Below are 19658 nucleotides of genomic sequence, written 5' to 3'. Positions count from 1 at the left end.
TCAAACTCATTAAGTGAATGGGATTTTGCTTCTACATAATATAATAAGCTCCAGATCCCAGGCTTTAGAGGAAAAAAATTAGATTTCAGTGGCTATATAAAATATTTTTTGTAACAATGTAAGAATTAAAAATGCATGATTAAAAAAAACTAACATTTGCTTACAGACATAATAAAGCACATTCAAAATGTAAGAAAATAATGTGTGATTTTGAACTAAGAACACCCTTGTTTTCCCTTTAGCATTTCTAATTTGGATGCAAAGTTGTAGTTTTAATATCATTGCACTCTTTTGACTTAGTATGGCAGCCTTAAATCTGTAGTAGTTAGAAAGCAGTTGCTCAGTGGATTGAGTCCATTGTCCAACTCGAGAGACCCATCTCAGACGGCCTCTCCTGTCTCCTTTGAGCCCACCCTTTCTTATTTTCTCTTGGAAGTGAGAAAAGCTACACAGAAACTAGCTCCATGAGCTCCCAGGATTCCTGGAGGGCCTCAAGCTGAGCTCCACCCTCACAACCTGAGCCGCTTTACTCAAGCATCTCCTAGCACTGTCTTAATTTTTTCAGCTTTGTCTAATTCCATTTTCAATAAGACGTAGCTGCTGATATGAGCTTCCAACTTCTTTTTTCTCTTTTCTCTTCTCTCTCTCTCTCTCCTTTTTTAATAGCCACCTGTCCCAATATTTATGCCTGTGCTATATTAGATATTTTTTTAAATGACACATAGATTATAGACTGAACAGTCAGCAGCCTTTCAATGTGGCTTTTTTTTTTCTTTTGGATAATAATAAATGGGCCAAAAAATGTTACTCCCACAGAAAAGAGTGGGTAAAGATCAGAGACTAGAAACAAAGGATAAATTTTTCTCATGACAAACATTTTCTTCAAATTGTTAACAACAGTGCTCTCATTTCCAGCCGTCTTCCATGGCCACTTCTTCATCGAAGGCGTGCTTTCCCAAGCGAGGAAAAGTTTAATGGAACTGTGGGGAAGTGAATCTATCTCTCCTAGAAATGCACGTATAAAATTTCACAGATTTATGAAAGACTTTCAGTCTCTGTGCGACTGAGTTGGGAATAATGAATGTCCATTGGAATTGGGATAAATATGCTCTTTCCTGATATAGGGATGGATAAAAATGTATAAATGGAATCATTTTAAAATAAGGTTCAATCATAGTTAAAAATATTTCAACTGCTCAGTATTTCTAAAGCAAAGACAAGCAAAAATTTAACCCCTTATGTACTTTTATATCACACCCAACATTTAATTTCTAACACTCTGATGTAAACACAAAGCTAAATTAAACTAGAATGCCAAGCTAGAAAGTATCTATTCTTTTTGTTCCTTCAATGAGTTTACATTTATGAGGTATGTCTATGGTTTCTAAACATTAATTATTAATAGTAAGTTCAAGTCACATATATAATTTAGAATTCATAGCTTAAGGTAGAAAGAGCGTAAGCACACTCCTAAGTCATACATAAGCACACATAAGCCAGCAATCGGATACAAAAGTTCATCTCTCACGAGAGGATGGCTCTCCACCTACTCCACCCACGCAGCAGCCTCATTTTTCAGAACTTTTCTTACATGGATATAGAATTAGCAAGCTCTGATTTAAAATAGGACATAGAAATCATTAATAAGACGGGATATTTTGGCCATTGGTATTTGTGACTGGTGATTGCTTTTGTGGAGAAAGGTTTTCCTAGATGCTCTCTAGGAAGTTGTGGGTGTGTAAACTGCAATTGCCAAGAATCACTCAGCAGTGTTTGAAGCCCTAAGCAGAGGCGCAGCCCTCCTGCCCTCCCTCCGGGAGGGAGCAGATTCTCCACCTGCACATCAACAGCTACTCACAGCTGGGCACTGTGAGTCTACTCATTAGTCTGCCTGGTTCCTGATGCTGCAAATAACTGGGGCCCAATTATGGCTTCTCTAAAACAAACACTAGTGTGTGAAGGTGTTAAAGATTTAAATCTTTAGAGCTTCTAATTACAAAGATCCTCAAGAAAATTTGACTTGGAAATAAGCCCTAGCTCCTATGGAGCTAAGGCTAAGCTTCTTTTCAAAGGTAGAGAAAATGATTTCAAGGTTGGCTTCTGACCCTAATTAATTGTGTGAATTGAGTATGCTAGGATGTGGTTCTGACATGCAATCTTCTATGACTGCATCCCTGATCAGAGACAGGGAAAAGAAAGGGAAGCATTGTGAGACAATACGCCATTGCACTGGCCAAGACACCAAGATGTTCCCTGGACTTTGTCAAGGGAAGAAATAAGATGTCAGGATGTAAAAGCAATCAAAGGAGAAAAAGAGGACTTCACTTTGAAAAACATTTTCAGAAAGAAAATCCACAGACCCTGATGTCGAATCACATGACAGCAGGGGCCAAGAGCATGGGTGCCACTAATGGTGGGGACACTGGACAGGACCGTGTCCTTTCCTTTTAAGTTAAACATCCACTTAAGCTAACTGTGAACCTGATTTATGATAAGCAAACAGGTAAACTGGACTGACCTGGCTGGACAAGGATCCAAGTTACACTCCTGAAGTTTGGGCTTGGGCTTGATGTTCTCAGGGTAGTAGTGACAGTACTGGTCGGCCACCACACGGTTACTCCGGAGATCGTAGCACTCTGCAGATGTCAGCTGGTAACCTGTAAGCATCAACACAACCAGGCTGCTTAAAGCACATGTCAGCACAATGGACTTCTGTATGATTTTGGGTCATCTCCTGTTAAGGAAATTATTCCCAATGTCTAAGTCAAGAAAAAGCAAAATATATAATTGGAAGGGTCATTAATGTTTTAGAACTCAAATTCAACATTTTTTCTCAAGTAATCTGCCCATTTTAATTATTCAATTATCTTACAGTGCTTGAGTTATACAAGAACATAGACAGATTATAAAACTGTAGCAAGAAATATGGTTTATTTAATATAATTAAAAAACACAATGGGAAAACACTATTAGTATTTTTTTAACTAAGCTTATTATAAAAGGCTGCTAAGTTGCCTCTGTATCTCTGGAAGAATCAACTCACAACTCATTAATAAAGCAAGCAATAAGTGAATAAATAAAAATAAATCTCAATGTCTCCTCTTTGAACAATGGAGATTTATGAATCAGGTTCCACTTGAGTCAGGTTTTACTAGGCTGCTTAAATTCAACCTGAATGAGTTGAACTGAGCAAATGTACAGTTAAAGTCTCCATCATAGCTATCCTGAATCTGAAATACTTACAGAATTAAAACAATAAAATCAAACATACCAAAAAATGCAAATAAAAAAATGAAAAGTCCTCCCATCCTTCCTAGTACTTAACTTTTACTTTTTCCAAAATACATTGTCATTCCTCCTCAGATTAAGTATCTGGCTCATACTTTGTAGGCTTCCTTTTCCACTGTTTTGATAAAACTCTTTCCAAAAAGTTGCCGAGTGATATTTAATTTTATTCATAATGTGTATGATCTTTCTCACCTGTTTTGTGATGTTATAGAAAGTAGTGATCAAGACTTAGACTCGTGGAGTGAAAATAAGTATATATTAAGCATTTTAAAGGTTTGTATCCTTCTATTCCAGACCCTCCCCAACACCCTCCCTCCAAATTCTTCCTGGCAGGTAGATGAGTTATTACTAAATATGTATTCGGAAACAAGACTGAAATCATTGGGAGACTTGCAGAGGTTTCGGGAAGTCAGAAGGAGGCTTTTGAAGCAAGATTTCCTGGCTTGAGGCAATGTTCTCAGACCACCCACAAAAAGTTAATTGTTCATTAAAGACCTAAAAAAAGACCTTTAAAAAATCTACTAGGAAGATGAAAGCACAGAGAGAAGCGAAAGCAGAGGGCAGGAATGCTCACCCAGCGAACGTCTGGCTTTACAGAAAAGCTAAGTGGCAAAATGACATTTCAGAGAAGTCAACACACTTTTACTTTTTGTCTCCAATGTCCTCCAAAGCAGCAATTTTATAAGACAAGCACATTGGAAGTTTGCAGAGAATGATTTGTCTGCAAGGATAGAATTTATCTGGTAGTAAAACATGGGAAGAAATAATAAATTATTAGGCTGAGGGCATGGTGTTTGAAATCACCATTCCCCAACCCAAGCCCTCTGCTTTGAAGATCTCACACACTAGCAAGGAAAGTCATGGAGTAAGGCAAGGGACCAGTGTGGTCAGATGACAGTGTCCTCCGAGGCTTGCAGGGAATCCTTGTGGAACATTCTTTACACGTGGTAAAGTGGCCAGCCACTTGAATCTGACAGCAGAAGCACATGTGAGGGGCCACAGCCTCTTTCTCAGAGATTGTTAGAGTGGTCCATGAAGTGAAAGGAAAACTCTGCACCCCTCACACCCACAAGGGAACTTTTACTCATACTTGGGCTTCCTGATAAGGTTTCCTATGGACAGAGGCTTGACACTGGAAAACCATGGATAGCTCTGCTCTTTCGTGTAAGTAAAATGAGACCCAGTGTAGTTGGAAACAGATGAATGTAATTGCTTTATTTAATAGTAAGTCATCGTCAAGGTTACTGAAATTATACTGTCACAGTAATTCTGTGTGAAAATGATATAGGGTACATGCAATTGTATTGCTGACTTATGAAAGGCACGGTTTACATTAAAAAAAAAGAAAAACATTACATTAGATGGCCTTTCATTGAAGTTTGGCCTTTCATTGAAGTTTGTTTTGTTTTCTGTATGACTCATTCATGAATCTATAGAAATTTATTCTCATAAAACAATATCATAATTGGGAGCTTTCTTTCCTTTTTCCCCAGCTTCTCTCTCTCTCTCTCTCTCTCTCTCTCTCTCTCTTTCTCTGTCCCTCTCTCTCTTCCCTTCCTCTCCCTTTCTCATGTGTGTGTGTGTGTGTGTGTGTGTACATGCATGTGGAGGCTCCATATTGATACCTAGAGCACCCTCAAGTGCTCCTCCATCACATCCTTCACAGGATTTCAATCAAACCCATGGGTGATATGTCAGTCTAGCTAGGCGGTTTGCTCTAGGGATTCGATTCCCCTGACTCTGCCATATCTACACAGTATTTAGCTAGAGTCTAGGCATCCAAACTCTGGTTTTCTTGCTTTCATGGCAAGCTCTTGATTGCTGAGCCATCTCTTCAGCCTGGCAGATTGTTTTTAAAATGGTTATTTTAATTCAAGCTCAGCTAGATCCACTATAGAAATACTATTGTATTGAAATGCAAACATACTTGATGGCATTTGATTCATTATTTTTAAATTAAAAATCTGTGTTGATTAGGTTGATTGCCAACTTGACATAAGTTAGGGTCATTTAAGAAGATGGAACCCAAACTGAGAAAACACACCCATCAGATTTGCCTGTAGGCAATTTTGTGGTACACTTTCTTGATTAACGATGGATATGAGAGGGCCCAGTGCACTGTGGGTAGTACCACACTGGACAAGTTGTCCTGGATAGTATAAGAAACCAGGCTGAACAAGTCATGGGGTACAAGCCAATAAGCAATGTGTCTACATGATCTTTGTTTCAGTTTCTACCTTCAGGTTCTTGCCTTGAGTTCCTGCCCTGACTTCTCTTCATGATGCAGTATAATCAGAATGTATAAAACAAAATAAATGCTTTCCTTCTCAAGTTGTTTTGGTCATGGTGCTTTATCTAAGCAATAGAAATCCTAAAACAAAATACAATACTGCTTTTAGAAGCACAATTAGTGTTTTGCTTATATTATAAAGATAGAGATAACATAGCTATCAGTGAATTATGTCATATATTCTTATGTTTTAGAAAAAATGGCGGAAAATCATTTGACCCAATTTTGAGGTACTATGACTTTAACTATTGTAAATAATTCCAATATGGGTGAACTATTTAAAGTTAGTCAATCAACCAGCTTCCATGAAACTAGAGAAAGAATTAGTCAAATATACCAATTTTAAAGTACTTTTAGAAAGTACAAACTTTATGTACTTCTAGACCTATTAAAATGGTAAATAAAAGAGCCAACAAATGTTAACAATCTAAAATATTCACATACTTAATTTCCTGAAAAGATTTTGGTAATATATGCATCAACAAAAATTCTCAAACTCTTTTATCTAGTAACCATAGAAAGAGGTGTTTGCTATGAGCACTGAGTACTCATCCCAGGGGAATTCGTGAACAGATTAAAACATTTAGGCATGATGTTATTTATTATATTATAATGGTATAACATTTAAAAGAACCAAATGATCTACTGCAAGGAAATGACTAAAAAATATCAAAGAAATATGACATACTCACTATAATTATAAAAAAAAAAAAACCCAGAAAATAAGAAGAAACCTTTTCTAGTAACACAAGATGCTGAGTGTGACATGGACATAACAACATAGGGACAGGAATTCACTTTGTGACTTTTCAGGAGAGATGCACCACGAAGAACATAAGGACTGAATGCATATGTGTGCATGTGTGTGTGGTGATGAGTATAGGCCAAAAAAAAAAAAAATAACCTAGGTTAACTTAACAATGAAGTGAATATTTTTCCTGGTAATAAAACTTTCTCTAATGGAGTGAGCCTAACAAACATCTTCACTTGCTTCTTGAAGAAGTGACATCACTTCTACCAGACAAGTATAGGCTTAGATGAAAACAAGCACTGCACTGCAAAGCCACTGTTGCATAGGATATTTCTACTCTCAGCTTTCCACAATGCCAAGGAAAGAGGTGTTTGCTATGAGCATCCACAAAGGAAAAGCTTCCCAGAGCACCTCACAGGTGGCTTAAGGAATAAGCTCCATTCAGAAGAAGGGAGTCTTCCATGCTGCAGTTAGTCCACTCTTATAATTTCCAGCTTTTTCTTCACAGAGGCCTAGGAGGATAAGTGAACACTGTTACCTCCACCACACGTTGCTGAGCAAGGAAAGAAGTCTGTTTCCCTCCATCGGTGGATGATAGGCTGGTAGAAGATGAACTGGACCGTGCTGTCTGCAGGTCCTGAGTCATGGATCTGCAGGAACAAAACAGGAAAGTTGGGAGTGTGGTAGGAGAAGGGATGGCTTCTGGCTGTCTGGTAACCTTGGCTGAGAATGCACGGTGTATGGAGATCTTGGATATGTGAGAGCCTATGAGGGCATCAAATGGGAAGGCACGATCATTCTCCCTACTATGTCCCAGAGAATGGGTCTCACAATACCTTTATTATCTGTACTTCTACAGAGATGATGGCTTAGAGTATGGTGAGATATCCATTTGTGGCTCCACCACAAATCCCTTGCCAGCCTTTTTTTCTACAGAATTGTGTAGCCCTTTGAAATGTATATTTAGAAATAGATAATAGTAAGGCACGGTGGTATACACTTTCAATCACAACACTCAGAAGGCAGAGACAAGAGAATTTCTGTGAGTTCATGGCCAATCTGGTCTATATATTGAGCTCTTGGATAGTTGGGGCTATGTAGAGAGATTCAGTCTCAAAAATAAAAAAGACAATTTATTTTAAGGAAATCATAAATACCATATACTACAGAAAATAAAAGACACTATCTGTAGCTGAGAAAGAAAAAAATGTCAAGGATTAAGATGCTTTTCCCATTTAGGGGCATACATGGCTCTTCCTGTCAGTATCGTGATTCATGTATCTGGATGTGCTAAGTCACCAGTTGGAAGTTTCTTAACTGCAAATTCTTGGGCCCAAGCCCAGAGATCTAGGCAATTCTAATGTAGATATTCTAATGTCAAGATACAAAGTTATAAAAGCAGCTACTTTCAAATAAAACTGGTGCTCATGGAAATTAAAACTTGTTTTTAAAAGAGGGAATATGAGACAGTAAACTTTTAATGGTTCCTAAAATTACAAGGTTGAGCAAACATACTTAAACTACAAGAGAAGAAAAAGTACCTAACACAAACAGAACAATGAACTTCAGGAGGACTGAATGATGTGACAGTCAAGGCTGGGCCAGACTTGGGATGTTTGCTATATTAAGAGATGTTCTTGGAATAATGACAGAATTACTTCTTACTCCAGCTCTACTTGTGATAATCAGAAAAGTTTTAGGGTTCAGTTGAATAGCATGGCCTAATCCTTTGTCATGTGTTCCTAAGTATCCATAACATCCCAACTGCTGCCCTTTATTTAGGGCAATCTGATGGAGATGGTCTTCAGATTATTCTAATGGAAGCCCCATTTGTCTGATGTTGATCTCATTAAGTACCCTCAACACCTAGGACAGAGGAGAAATAGGAAGAATGAACAAGAAGTTGTTAGAACCTGTAAGTGCCAAACTCTAGGCTGACTTTAGAGTTTATATAAATAGATGGAAATGTCCCTCCAGAAAGTCTGGGAGAGCCAGAGATTAGGAAGAGAGAAAGGTCAGGAACCTACAGATGGTCTCATTTCACACCACTCTGATTAATGGACCTTTAGGGCCCTTTTTAATTGGAGCAAACAGTGATAAACCCATCTTTCAAAACAAAACCAGAGGATGTGGTGGTATCAGAGGGATGCACAGTCCTCCACAGTCCCACATCTCAGACACATGGTACCTAATTGCAGGATAGGGATCCATCATTCATTTCATTAGTTGGTAAGCTTTTGTCTGATTGCTTTAACTCCAGCATTCCTCCACTTCCTTCTGAGCTGTGGTTATCATGCAGGAAACTATTAAGGAGAGCTCTTGCTTGAACCCAATACCCTTGAAAAATGGGAAGAAAAAAATTTGAGAACTGTTTTTTCTCCCCTTGTATGATATATATGGTATATGATGTGTCTCCACAAGGGCATTTGCAGCTCTGAAAGAGCTACCACCTAGACAGGTGACACTGTGGCAATAGCTCAAAGATGCACAGCAACAACTCACTCAGGGCTCTCCTTTACTCTTCTGCCCTTAGCAGAGCAGCAGTAGAGATGCAGTGTGGCGGGTGAGAGGTCCATGACAGCCAGCACCCTACCTACCACTTACATTGCTGGATCCTTTTTTTTTTTTCTGGATATCTGGGCCTACAATGGGGGAATCATAACTAGCTATGGTTAAAATGATGAGGCCTTGCCCTGGAATATCTAAGTGGTGTCCATTTGCCTTCAGATCTGGTAAAAAAAAAAAATGGAGCAAGTCCCTTTATAGGCTCGTTAGAAGCTATAAGCCGGGCGGTGGTGGAGCACGCCTGTAATCCCAGCACTTTGGGAGGGAGAGGCAGGTGAATTTCTGAGTTTGAGGCCAGCCTGGTCTACAGAGTGAATTCCAGGACAGCCAGGGCTATACAGAGAAACCCTGTCTCGAAAAAACCAAAAACCAAAAAACCAAAAAAACCAAAAAAAAAAAAAAATAAAAAAATAAAAAGAAAAGAAAAGAAAAGAAGCTACCAATAAAACTCTTCATAGCTGAGAGGAGAGGAGGGAATGGATACCAAGAAGGCATTTTGGCAGACATTATGGTGAAGGAAGGAGAAGAGGCAGCTACAGGAGAGTGTTGTCCTATGTGAGCCCCACAGAGATTGTAAAGACTATGAATTGGTTCTAAGGTTGAGAACTTAGATTTGGAGCAATCACAAGTGAAAAAGGGGGTCTTTTAAAATAGATGAAATGGATCACGAGAATGAAGACCTCTGCTTCATAACCATGCTTGGTTTTGTCCACATGCAGAACATTTCCGTTCTCCATAGTCATGTTCTCCATTTAACAATGACAGTGATGGTCAGCACACACCACATTCCTACCACGGCTGAGGTATGTTTTATTTATATTAAATTTAATCTTAAGACAGTGTGGGTTTTTCACATTTAAATTACAATGATTTAAATTCAATGATTTGTTCAAGCTGTCTAGCTAACAAAGAGGAACATAGAATTTGAGTTCAGGTCTATGTGTCTCTAAAGCTGCTATTCTTCTCAGAGCATCTTCAATATTCACAGTGGTGCCATGATGAAGTGTGAATTCACCTTTCCATGTCCTCATTTCTATCATAATGTCTCCTTCAATTCTCATTTTAAAGTAGAGACAAGCACTTAAAATAAAGATAAGGCCGACATGTATCCTTGGTGGTCTAATAGTTGCTCATGGAGACAGGCCAGCCAAAGTGTATGTTCTGTTTTTCTTCATTCAGGACTGCTTAGTCCTTGTTATCATTAGCTCTGCCATCCCACAAACCTTAAATCCTCACACATCACGTGCTAGTCCTCAAGAGTATTTGAAAAGCTTCAGTTTGACACCTTAGAATGTTGGTGCAGGGAGCTAAACACATCTGGCATATGTAATTTTGACCTCCTGATGCTAATAAGAATTAAAAAAATGTTGAAGACTAAGCTCTTCTTCCTATACTTGCAACATCTCAGTGTTTCTAATTCAGCTTAAGGATGTCTCACACTGAAAGAGAATGGGAAGGCTCATAGCTGACAGCACCTTAAAAATGGAGTTGTGGGAAGGTACGTGTGCGTGTGCTTGTGTGTGTGTGTGTGTGTGTGTATGTGTGCATGTGCGTGTGTGTGTGTGTGTGTGTGCATGTGTGTGTGTGTGTGTGTGTGTGTGTGTGTAGAGAGGGGGGGAGATGGTTGATCTCCAAGTTAGTATCCAGCTTAATGAACAAAGGAAACAGCATAAACACATGAAGACAGCATCAAGATCACAGTAGTCTCCACAGGAATAGTTCTGAAAGCACTCCTCTCTTTTCTACTGAGAAAAAGGAGACTTGTGAGCTTTCCTATGTTACCTCACTAAATGTCTTCTCTCCACTGATGCCAGAATCTCTGTCACAGACAGGAAAGTGTTGTTGCTGGCAGTCAGGTAATTCCCTCACCCACCATGCTTCTACTCTGGATACACAAAAGGGAGCCCTGGGTGAGCAGCTACTGATCAAGGCCCAAGGTGGAAAGTTACAGGACCACAGTGCTCTTGGGTGCTCTGTTTCCCTTGTAACTTGGGAGGGAGTGGAGACTGTGGGAATAAATCAACTTACTTCCTAGGGCAAGGAGAAAACGAATTAAAGCCAAGGCTCCTACTTCTTAATTGTCTTGGTCTATTGTATTCAATTTTAGGTTAGTTTAGTAAACTGGCAGAATGCTACTTCCTAAAGTGTGTGAAAAAAATGGTTTAAATGCTTCTGTATGAGTTTTCAATGACATGGAACAGTAACCCAATCTTTACAGCACCAGGTGCCTTTGAATTAAGTGGGGGGCATCATTGCTCCTTTCACTGTCTCTTATCATAGTTCGTCATCTCATCATCTTCTTGATAAACCCTCTTTCTTTGGCATCATCTCCAATAGTTCGTCATCTCATCATCTTCTTGATAAACCCTCTTTCTTTGGCATCATCTCCAATAGTTCGTCATCTCATCATCTTCTTGATAAACCCTCTTTCTTTGGCATCATCTCCAATGCTTGCCATACAGTAGGCAACCAAACGGTTGCTAAACAAATCAATGTATTGGTGAACAAGTGATTTATGTGTGGAACATGTTTTCTTTTGAGTTTGTTTGGAACAAGATTTTATTTCAATGAAGTCCAAGAAACTCTGTTGACATTTAAAGACACTGAACAACTATTTTAGAGACATTGTTTATCTTGTCAGCAAATGATATTTCTCATAAAGCAAAGCAGAATGGTCAAAAGGAATTTCCGTCCACGACCATTCTCTACGCCCCTTCAAAGGAGGCCTTTTGAGCTGACAATATGGCTGGAAAGGACAAAGCACTTTCTAGACAAGCCTGATAGTCCTATTGGATCTCTGAAGCACAACGTGGAGGGACAGAACTGGCTTTTGAAAGTTGCCTTTGACCTCCACACATGTGCTGTGGCACATGTGAACATACACACAAACACAAATAATAATAATCTTAAATAAAATAAAAATAAAACAAAACCCTCTGTCTCCACAGGCAGGATAGCAACAGCAGAAAGGGCTTGTTATTAGTGGAAAGGAGCATGGGACTCAATCTTCCCAATGATTTGATGATTTTAGCATTTGGAAATTATAAGATTAACTACTTAAATTTTGTTAGCATTCAGCTTTGTTTTTATGCACCTTAAAGAACTTTCAAGCATGCCGAGAATTGTAGACCTGAGCAGGGAAAATACATAATTTGGCCTTCAGATGGCATGGGATATGGCTCTAGCTAATGCTGCTATGACTCTGGGTAGTAGACTAGAATGTCTTTCTGGGAGCAACCGAGGTCATGCATCAAGGAAGAAAATGGCTAAAAGATGAACCCAAAAGGAACCTGAGCCTGGCAAGACCATCCTAGACTTCAGGAGAAGGAGGGCAAGCACATAAAGGAGTAGAGTAGAGACAGAGGTGGAAAGGGCAGGATAGCACAGCGCCATGCTCAGCAGCAAAGGTGAAGGGTTGCTTCCTGGCTCTCTGTGGGACCATGAAAGGCAGGCTGGTTTCTGGTTGAGTTAGGTTTGAAACCACGGTGATCCTGCAGGTGATCCTGCATCAGATAACCCTGCAAGGAAAGGTAGGCATTTTGCCACACTCCTGGACACCAGGCTCCTGACACAAGGCTGCTGCTCTCTATAGGACTGTGGCCATCAGTCATGTAAAGGCAATGATCCAAGTCCCTCCACAGGTAGGGGATGTGACCACCGGTGACATAGCCTGAAGACAGATCTTCATTTTAATGAGGTACCTAAGGGCTGAAGGGCTTAGACAATAAACTCCCCTTCCCAGACACTCCTCCCTGCAAAAGGTATTTAACCTCAGGCCTGCCCTGAGAAAGTGAGGTAAGGCTTTACTCATTATCATTCTCCACAATGACAATAAATGCCTTAAAACCATGGACTGCCTCTTTTCATCAGGATCCTCTGTGGGGAATAATGGAACAGGCCTTCCCCAAAGAGCTGCAGGCCTCTCAGAGCTCCCAGCCATGGCCTCCACCAAGTCAAGCCAAGCCACCCTCCAGGCAAGCCTTGGACTTTCCTCCCCACAGGAGACTCTCAGACCTAGCTCCCCTCTTTTCCCCTTTGGTCTCCAGCTAGATCCAGCTGGGGGGTGGGCACTCTGTTCTCAGTTCTTCCACGGCTCTCAGTGGTGCCTGGGTGCCCATAGGGTCTGAGAACCAATCAGCTCCCTGCAGGTACAGGGATTCCTGGAGCCAACTCCTGCAGTCCCCAGGACCTCAGACTGTGCTCCCCCATCCCTGGAGCTGAAGTTACCACACACACTAAAGCATATTGTCAATATTGGCAAATTTTGTAAAATTCATACCAAGATACCACATTGGCAAACAGCTGGGACAATGCTAGTCTTTCTCCTACCTCTAAAAGTTCACATTTTGTAAACTGTTCTCCATAGGAAACGATTGTTCGCCACCGACAAGTGCATAACCTCTGAGTCAGGCTTTTAGCTCTGCATCTGCCCACTCTTTTCTTTCTGGCTGCGAGCTCCCACTACTTCCATAGCTCACTTCCATAGCTCAATGCTCATCAAGTTTCTCCTCATCTAATCTGAATTCCTACATAAACTGTTCAAACAGACAAACCTAGGACACATCCAAACACACAGCTCTTTCAAAATTAGAGCACATTAGAGTTTCTGAGGAAGGGTGGAGTCTTTTATCAGGGAACGTGATTCGAATTTGCCAAGTCTGCAGCTTCAGAACAGACACAGGAGGCACAGGAGGTAACAACCCAGTTAGTTACCCACAGTGAGTCACATATTACAGATGTCATGGGCAGCCCACTTTTCCATCTATTGATTTTATTGGTCATACCTGCCAAATTGTTGCTGGGATACCAGTTGTAAATTGATCAGCGTGTGACCATCTTCAGAGAAGAAACTTTTATCTATTGTGTAGAGTGTGCACTGCGATTGGGTAACTGGCAGGTAAAGCATTTCAAAGACAGGAAGGAAGTAATTTAATTCTATCCATGTTTATACATATTATTTCATTTAATGCCCCACGGGGCGCCATTGGGAATGGTCCTATTTTATTACTATTTTATGAAGGAGTAAGCAGGCTCAAGTAGATAAAACATTATATGAGAGGTCACACAGCCAGTAAACGGTGGAACATACTAAATTCTAGAATGCTTATCCATCATAGCACACTAGCATTGCCAAATGTGCTTGTACAACCAATGTTTGGAGTTTAAATTTTTTGAAACAAATACTTCTTTAGGGAGCAAGATAATAAATGTAACTAAGGGAGTGAAAAGTCTGTACCCTAAAAAATGTAAAATATTGTGGTAAGAAATGGAATAAGACACGGATGAATGGAAAAATATATTTGCCCATGTACTGGAAGAATAATGCTAAAATGTCTGCCTCATTCGATGTGACCTACAAATTTAACACTATCCTTATCCAAATTCCAAAGACATTCTTCATGGAAATGTAAAATGATTAAAAAATTCACATAGAACAGAATACTTTTGAGAAGACAAAGCAATCTTGAGTGAAAACACCAAAGCTAGAAGCATCACACTACCTGATTTCAGAGTCCGCTACATGATCAAAACAGCAATGCACTGGTATGAACACAGAACCATGAGCCAATGGGAAGAACAGGGAGCCTGCAGACGAACCCGGGCATTTTGGGCCAAGTTAGTTTTGACATAGTTACAAAGGATACAGAATAAGGAAAGAAATATTCTCTTTAATAATTAGTGTCTGGGAACCCAAATGTTGCAGGTGGAAGAATAAATTAGAGCCTTGTCCCTAACCATACACACAAGTCAGCTCAGACTCTTTCAGGCACAAAGATCTCAACTTGACATGTAGATCCTACAACTATAAACACACTAGAAGAAACAGTGGGGATAGTTTGATGACACTCATTTGTCTTTTAATGATTTCTGGGGGTGGTAAATAACCTCAAAAGAAAAAGGAACAAAAACAAAGGGAAAGTGATATTATGTTAAATTAAAAAGGATTGTACACAGGAAAGGAAGCAATAAACAGAAGAGAACATTTCAAGGAATGGGAGAGACTATGTGTAAACCATACATAGTGAATATGCAAAATATGCTAGAAACACAATGGAATAGCAAGAAAGGAAATGACTTGGTTAAAAGAGGCTAATGATCTTATAAGAGGGAGTTCAAAGTGCCAACAGACACCCAGCATCTCCAATCATGATGGAAAGACAAAGAAACCCATGGTCACCTGTTGGCCCAAATACCTGCCAGGATCAACTCAGTTATTGAACTGAGGGGAGCTAAGGCTGGCAGGAATGCAGAGAGAAGGGAGCCTTTCTACTGAGTGTGGCAATGTAAATTGGTCCAACCTACTAAAAAAGAAGTCCTCAAAAAGTTGAAGACATAGAAGCACCACAGGAAGTACCATAAAATGCAACAATCCCCACCTGGGTGTATATAATCAAAGGGCGTGAAGTGGGCACGTTGATGAGACATCTGTTCTATTGTGCCCATCCCAACATCATTCACAGCAGTCAATACTGCTGTCAATCAACCTGAATCCACAAGTTTAGATAAATTTTGACAGCTAAATATGAAAAATTATAATCTTTTACTTTTAGATTCTTTCCTTGACTAAAGAAACATAGAAATTTATTTCATCATGAATCTCTGGTGAAAGGGTGATTTGAAATGTTTTTCTATATTTCTTAAATTGTCTGGCTCATTTTCAAGTTTGTATGAATACATTAAAATTTTACATAATCTAATTTAGAATAACTTTACATTCATTTAATTCCAGATGTTTTCCAATGAGAGCTTAGGGGGGAAATACATTCTTAAGAAGGAACATAGAAAATGGAAAAGAGTTTTAGGCTGGAAGAAAAGAAAATTCACCCAAGATTACCATGGATTTGACCTTGGGTAAATATTTCTTGAAGCTGAGTTTCATTGTTGATAAAATGGGTATGTCATCACCTGTTACAGCACAATGAGAGCTGAATTCTTTATTCTTTTGGCATCTACTCATGCTTCATGGTTTGCTTTTATTGAGATATGAAGATAAATATAATACAGCCCCTTCCTCTAGAAACAATGAGAAAACATGAACAAATGTGTGATTAAGAAAGAAATGGTAAAGGAGATCCAGGGATTTGTGAAGAAGATGCCAGGGGAAAAGAGAGGGACATTTTAGGTAGAGACCATGATGTTTCTCCAAGACAATGATGATGATGATGATGATGATGATGTGGGTGTGGGGTTAGGACTTGATAGTCTCTAAGCCTAAACACAAGGGGCCAAGTCAAAAGTAAGGTGGAAAGACATCAAGAACCCTGATTACCAAAACAATAGGTGCTGTGCTGTGAATTCAGATTTTAATATCGAAGTAGAAGGACTAGGAAGGATTCTGAAAAGGGCACAATTAATTCTAGAAAAACAATTAAGAATCCAAAAAGATAAGGGATCTGAGCTAAAAGAAAAAAACCCCAATCAGTATCCACAGTATTAGTTTAGTTAAAGAACTGCAAAGATCTAAACTAAAACAAAGGCAGCTGGAATGGAGAAGAACTGGAGGAATGGTATAGAAACAAAGTTTATTGCATAAAGAAGAGAAACCAGGTGATTCAAAGGTTTCTGATTTGCTTGGCTAAGCAATACTATTCCTATTCCTGGAAGGGTGGTTGAGAAAAACATAGCATTTTATGTGTGTAAAATCTAGATTTAAATATACACATGTATGTATAGTCACATATGTATCATGTCATATAAGCACAAGCAGGATAACTTAAGTGGAGGAAGGGGATCGTCAGAATGGGGGAGGAATCTGGGAAGAGCAGTGGTCAGCAAGTGTGAAGCAGACACATGTCTAAGAGAAACCTGAGTGCTAACTGAAAGCAATTAATATAAATATTTAAAAAGATGGAGATGATAAAGAAAAAAAACATGGCATTGTGGGTTTCTGAGTTTACTTAAGTTCAATCTTGAATATGCTCACTTCACTATGCTTATAGAGTTTCTAAAGGGTGATGGGCTGAAGGTAACCAGATGGATGGAAGGGGTTAAATGCTGCTATGAACTATTGGAAGATGTGTAGTCTTACTGGAATTTAACTCTATATATTTATCATGCATATTAACTGTTGTAAGGCCACCAGGGAAATGACTATTCTATAAATGGTCTATTCAGCAGTACTCTACAGGTTTCAAAGAATTAATATACAACTTGATTTTTACTAGATGTGCTATTGTGTGCTATCTCTAGTAGTTTGTAGCTTCAACTTCATATTCATGTGGCCAGCATCTGGCCTGAATTAAAAAGAGCAACCGTACAGATGGAGATAGAGGACAGTGTTCTGGAACCTTTCTTCCATACAACCTCACTGCCTATCACATCTTCCTCTATGTATTCTTACTTCAGGCTGCCATGGGGTCACCAAATCTTTGCTTAAATCAAATGTCCTCTGGCTCCAGGTCTCATGATGAAAAAATTTATGGAGTCCTGGACACATTACAAGTTTTACAGCTTTACAGCTGAAACCCTTCAGGTCCTCCTGACCTCCTAAAGAAAAAAATGTTTTATTTTATTGTGATTCCCAAGTGTTCTTCCCAGTGTGTGCATTTTTCCAATAGAATGTCCGGTTGCTTCCAGCAATGTGTTTCATATTACCTTTAAGGGCAGGGCAGCTCTGATATAAGGAAGTCAGTCAATCTTCTTGCCAGCAAAAGAGAAAACCGAATTTGCCATAGGAAGTATGACTGGTTGGCTAGGTCTACAGGTTATCAGTTTGCATTTCTCTCTTACTGAGGATACCTTATATTAGTCAACAACTGTACTTTAATAATTCAGAAATGATTTATGCCCTCCAACTAATGATAGCTATATTGGCTATGTATGGGAGGCCATTTATTAATAATATATTTAAAGTTCCTTAAAAACATCATATGTTCATATGACATTGAACATGTAGCTAACTAAACTCTTGAATTAAACATTTTTCTGGGTAAAGCATACACATACACATCATTATCTATTATCTACCTACCCATCTATTATAAAGTTCTTATTTAGCTATTTCTCTATCTTTTTATCTGTATTATCTAACATCTTTTATCTATCTACCTATCATAAATCATTATCTATGATCTATCTATTGCTATATCTATCAATCTATCTTCTATCATATATCTACCCATCCATCTATCATCTATCATTTATTTTCTATTTAATCTATCTGTTTATCTATCTATCTATCTATCTATCTATCTATCTATCTATCTATCTATCTACATATCTACATACCTATCTATCATCTATCCTCTATTTCTTTTTATTATTCTTTTTTTAGTTTTTTTTTTTCTTTTTTGGTTTTTCAAGACAGGGTTTTTCTGTATAGCCTTGGCTGTTCTGGAACTCACTCTGTAGACAAGGCTAGCCTCCAACTTAGAAATCCACTGGCCTCTGCCTCCCTGGGATTAAAGGCATGCACCACCACTGTCCGGCTATCCTCTATTTCTTCTAGCAATTACAAGTGCCATCTTTTTTGATGTGAATTAATTTGAAGGAGCCAAACAGGCTTTACCTTGATGATGAAATCTGCTGTTAGTGGCCCAGCCATCCTCAGTATCTCCTTGTCTGGAAGTTTCTGGAAGTCCACTGTAGAATTGTCCACAAGGAAAGTGCCTGTAGAGCTCAGACTGTTTTCACCTTTAGTCCCCTGGAGCGTCTTGGTTTCCAGATCTATATAATCAAATGCAAGAAGAGGAGAGGCAGGTATGCCTGGGGCTACCACAGAGCACATGCAAACATATTTTATGAATTAAAACTTGAGCTACTTAAGAAAGGAGCATTATTCTTTAGATAACTGATACTATTGAAATTGTAATATAAATAAGGTATATAAACTTGTCTATATCATATAGAAGATTATGTTACAAATGAAATTATTTTAAAACTCACTATCCAAGCATCAATGGTTCCCTGTCAAAATACCCTTTGACTTTCCAGTGACCTCATCTGAGCATCCCTCTTTACTGTAACCCAATTCCTTAGGTCAACCCATGCCTCAAACATATCTGACTTCTGTCCTGGTTGCCTTCAGCCCAGAAATTTCCCCCAGCTTTCTTTTTATTCATTGAGGCGGGTCTAGGTGGATCCATGTGTTGTCTCAGCATCTGTACAACTTCCTTTTCATGCACCTCCCTCCCTCCCTGCCTCCCTCCCTCCTTCCCTTTGTACCTTCTGTTGCTTACTGTACATATGTTGTTGCTCAACTGAAAAAAACATAGTGGCCTAAGGACAGGTACCATTCATTGAGTCCCCCCTCTTTTCACAATGACTTTTGATATCAGTTTTTTTCACATATGATATTTTATAAACACAAGCAGAAAGAAATGAATCCTAGAGCATTCAAGTCTAAATTTGTCCAATGACACAGCATCTTTTGTTATAGGAAATTAGAGAATGCTTAAGAAAATCATGATTATATGTGTGATTGCAAATGAAGTTATTGTGATTATATATTGATATATATTAATATGTCACATCATATATTAATTATCTCATATAAGCACAATCAGGGTTATTTGAGTACAGAAACAGAACAATCAAAAGTGGGGGAGTAGGGCTGGAGAAGAACAGTGGTTACTGAATATATATTGACAATATATATTGTGATATCATAGAGAACACACAGTTGTCATTGAGAAGGTATTTAGATTAACTGTGACCTATATGAAGACAGACAGAGGACTTAGGCAGTTGGTTTCTATAAAAAAAAAAATGCACCAGAATCATTGTTTCTGACAGCAGTTCTTCAGTAGAAAGAGGTTCTGTGTC

The 19658-nt window shown here is 38.9% G+C and overlaps 1 protein-coding gene across 4 annotated transcripts in view; it reads right to left on the bottom strand.

Moving 5' to 3' along the window:
* The window catches only part of Adamtsl1 (ADAMTS like 1), a 383172-nt gene that overhangs the window by 200271 nt on the left and 163243 nt on the right, over positions 1 to 19658 (bottom strand). For all 4 annotated transcript variants that reach the window (XM_052176711.1, XM_052176713.1, XM_052176712.1 and 1 more), the window contains exons 7-9: positions 18403 to 18560; positions 6868 to 6979; positions 2519 to 2657 (exon numbers count right to left, since the gene is read on the bottom strand). In XM_052176711.1, the coding sequence (XP_052032671.1) occupies positions 2519 to 2657; positions 6868 to 6979; positions 18403 to 18560 (409 nt within the window). The remainder of the gene's footprint in view (positions 1 to 2518; positions 2658 to 6867; positions 6980 to 18402; positions 18561 to 19658) is intronic.

The sequence above is a fragment of the Apodemus sylvaticus genome, chromosome 3 (assembly GCF_947179515.1).
Source record: "Apodemus sylvaticus chromosome 3, mApoSyl1.1, whole genome shotgun sequence".
NCBI classification, from domain to species: domain Eukaryota; kingdom Metazoa; phylum Chordata; class Mammalia; order Rodentia; family Muridae; genus Apodemus; species Apodemus sylvaticus.
Note: the sequence above shows the minus strand (reverse complement) of the source record. Positions and strands in the feature narration are given on the sequence as shown.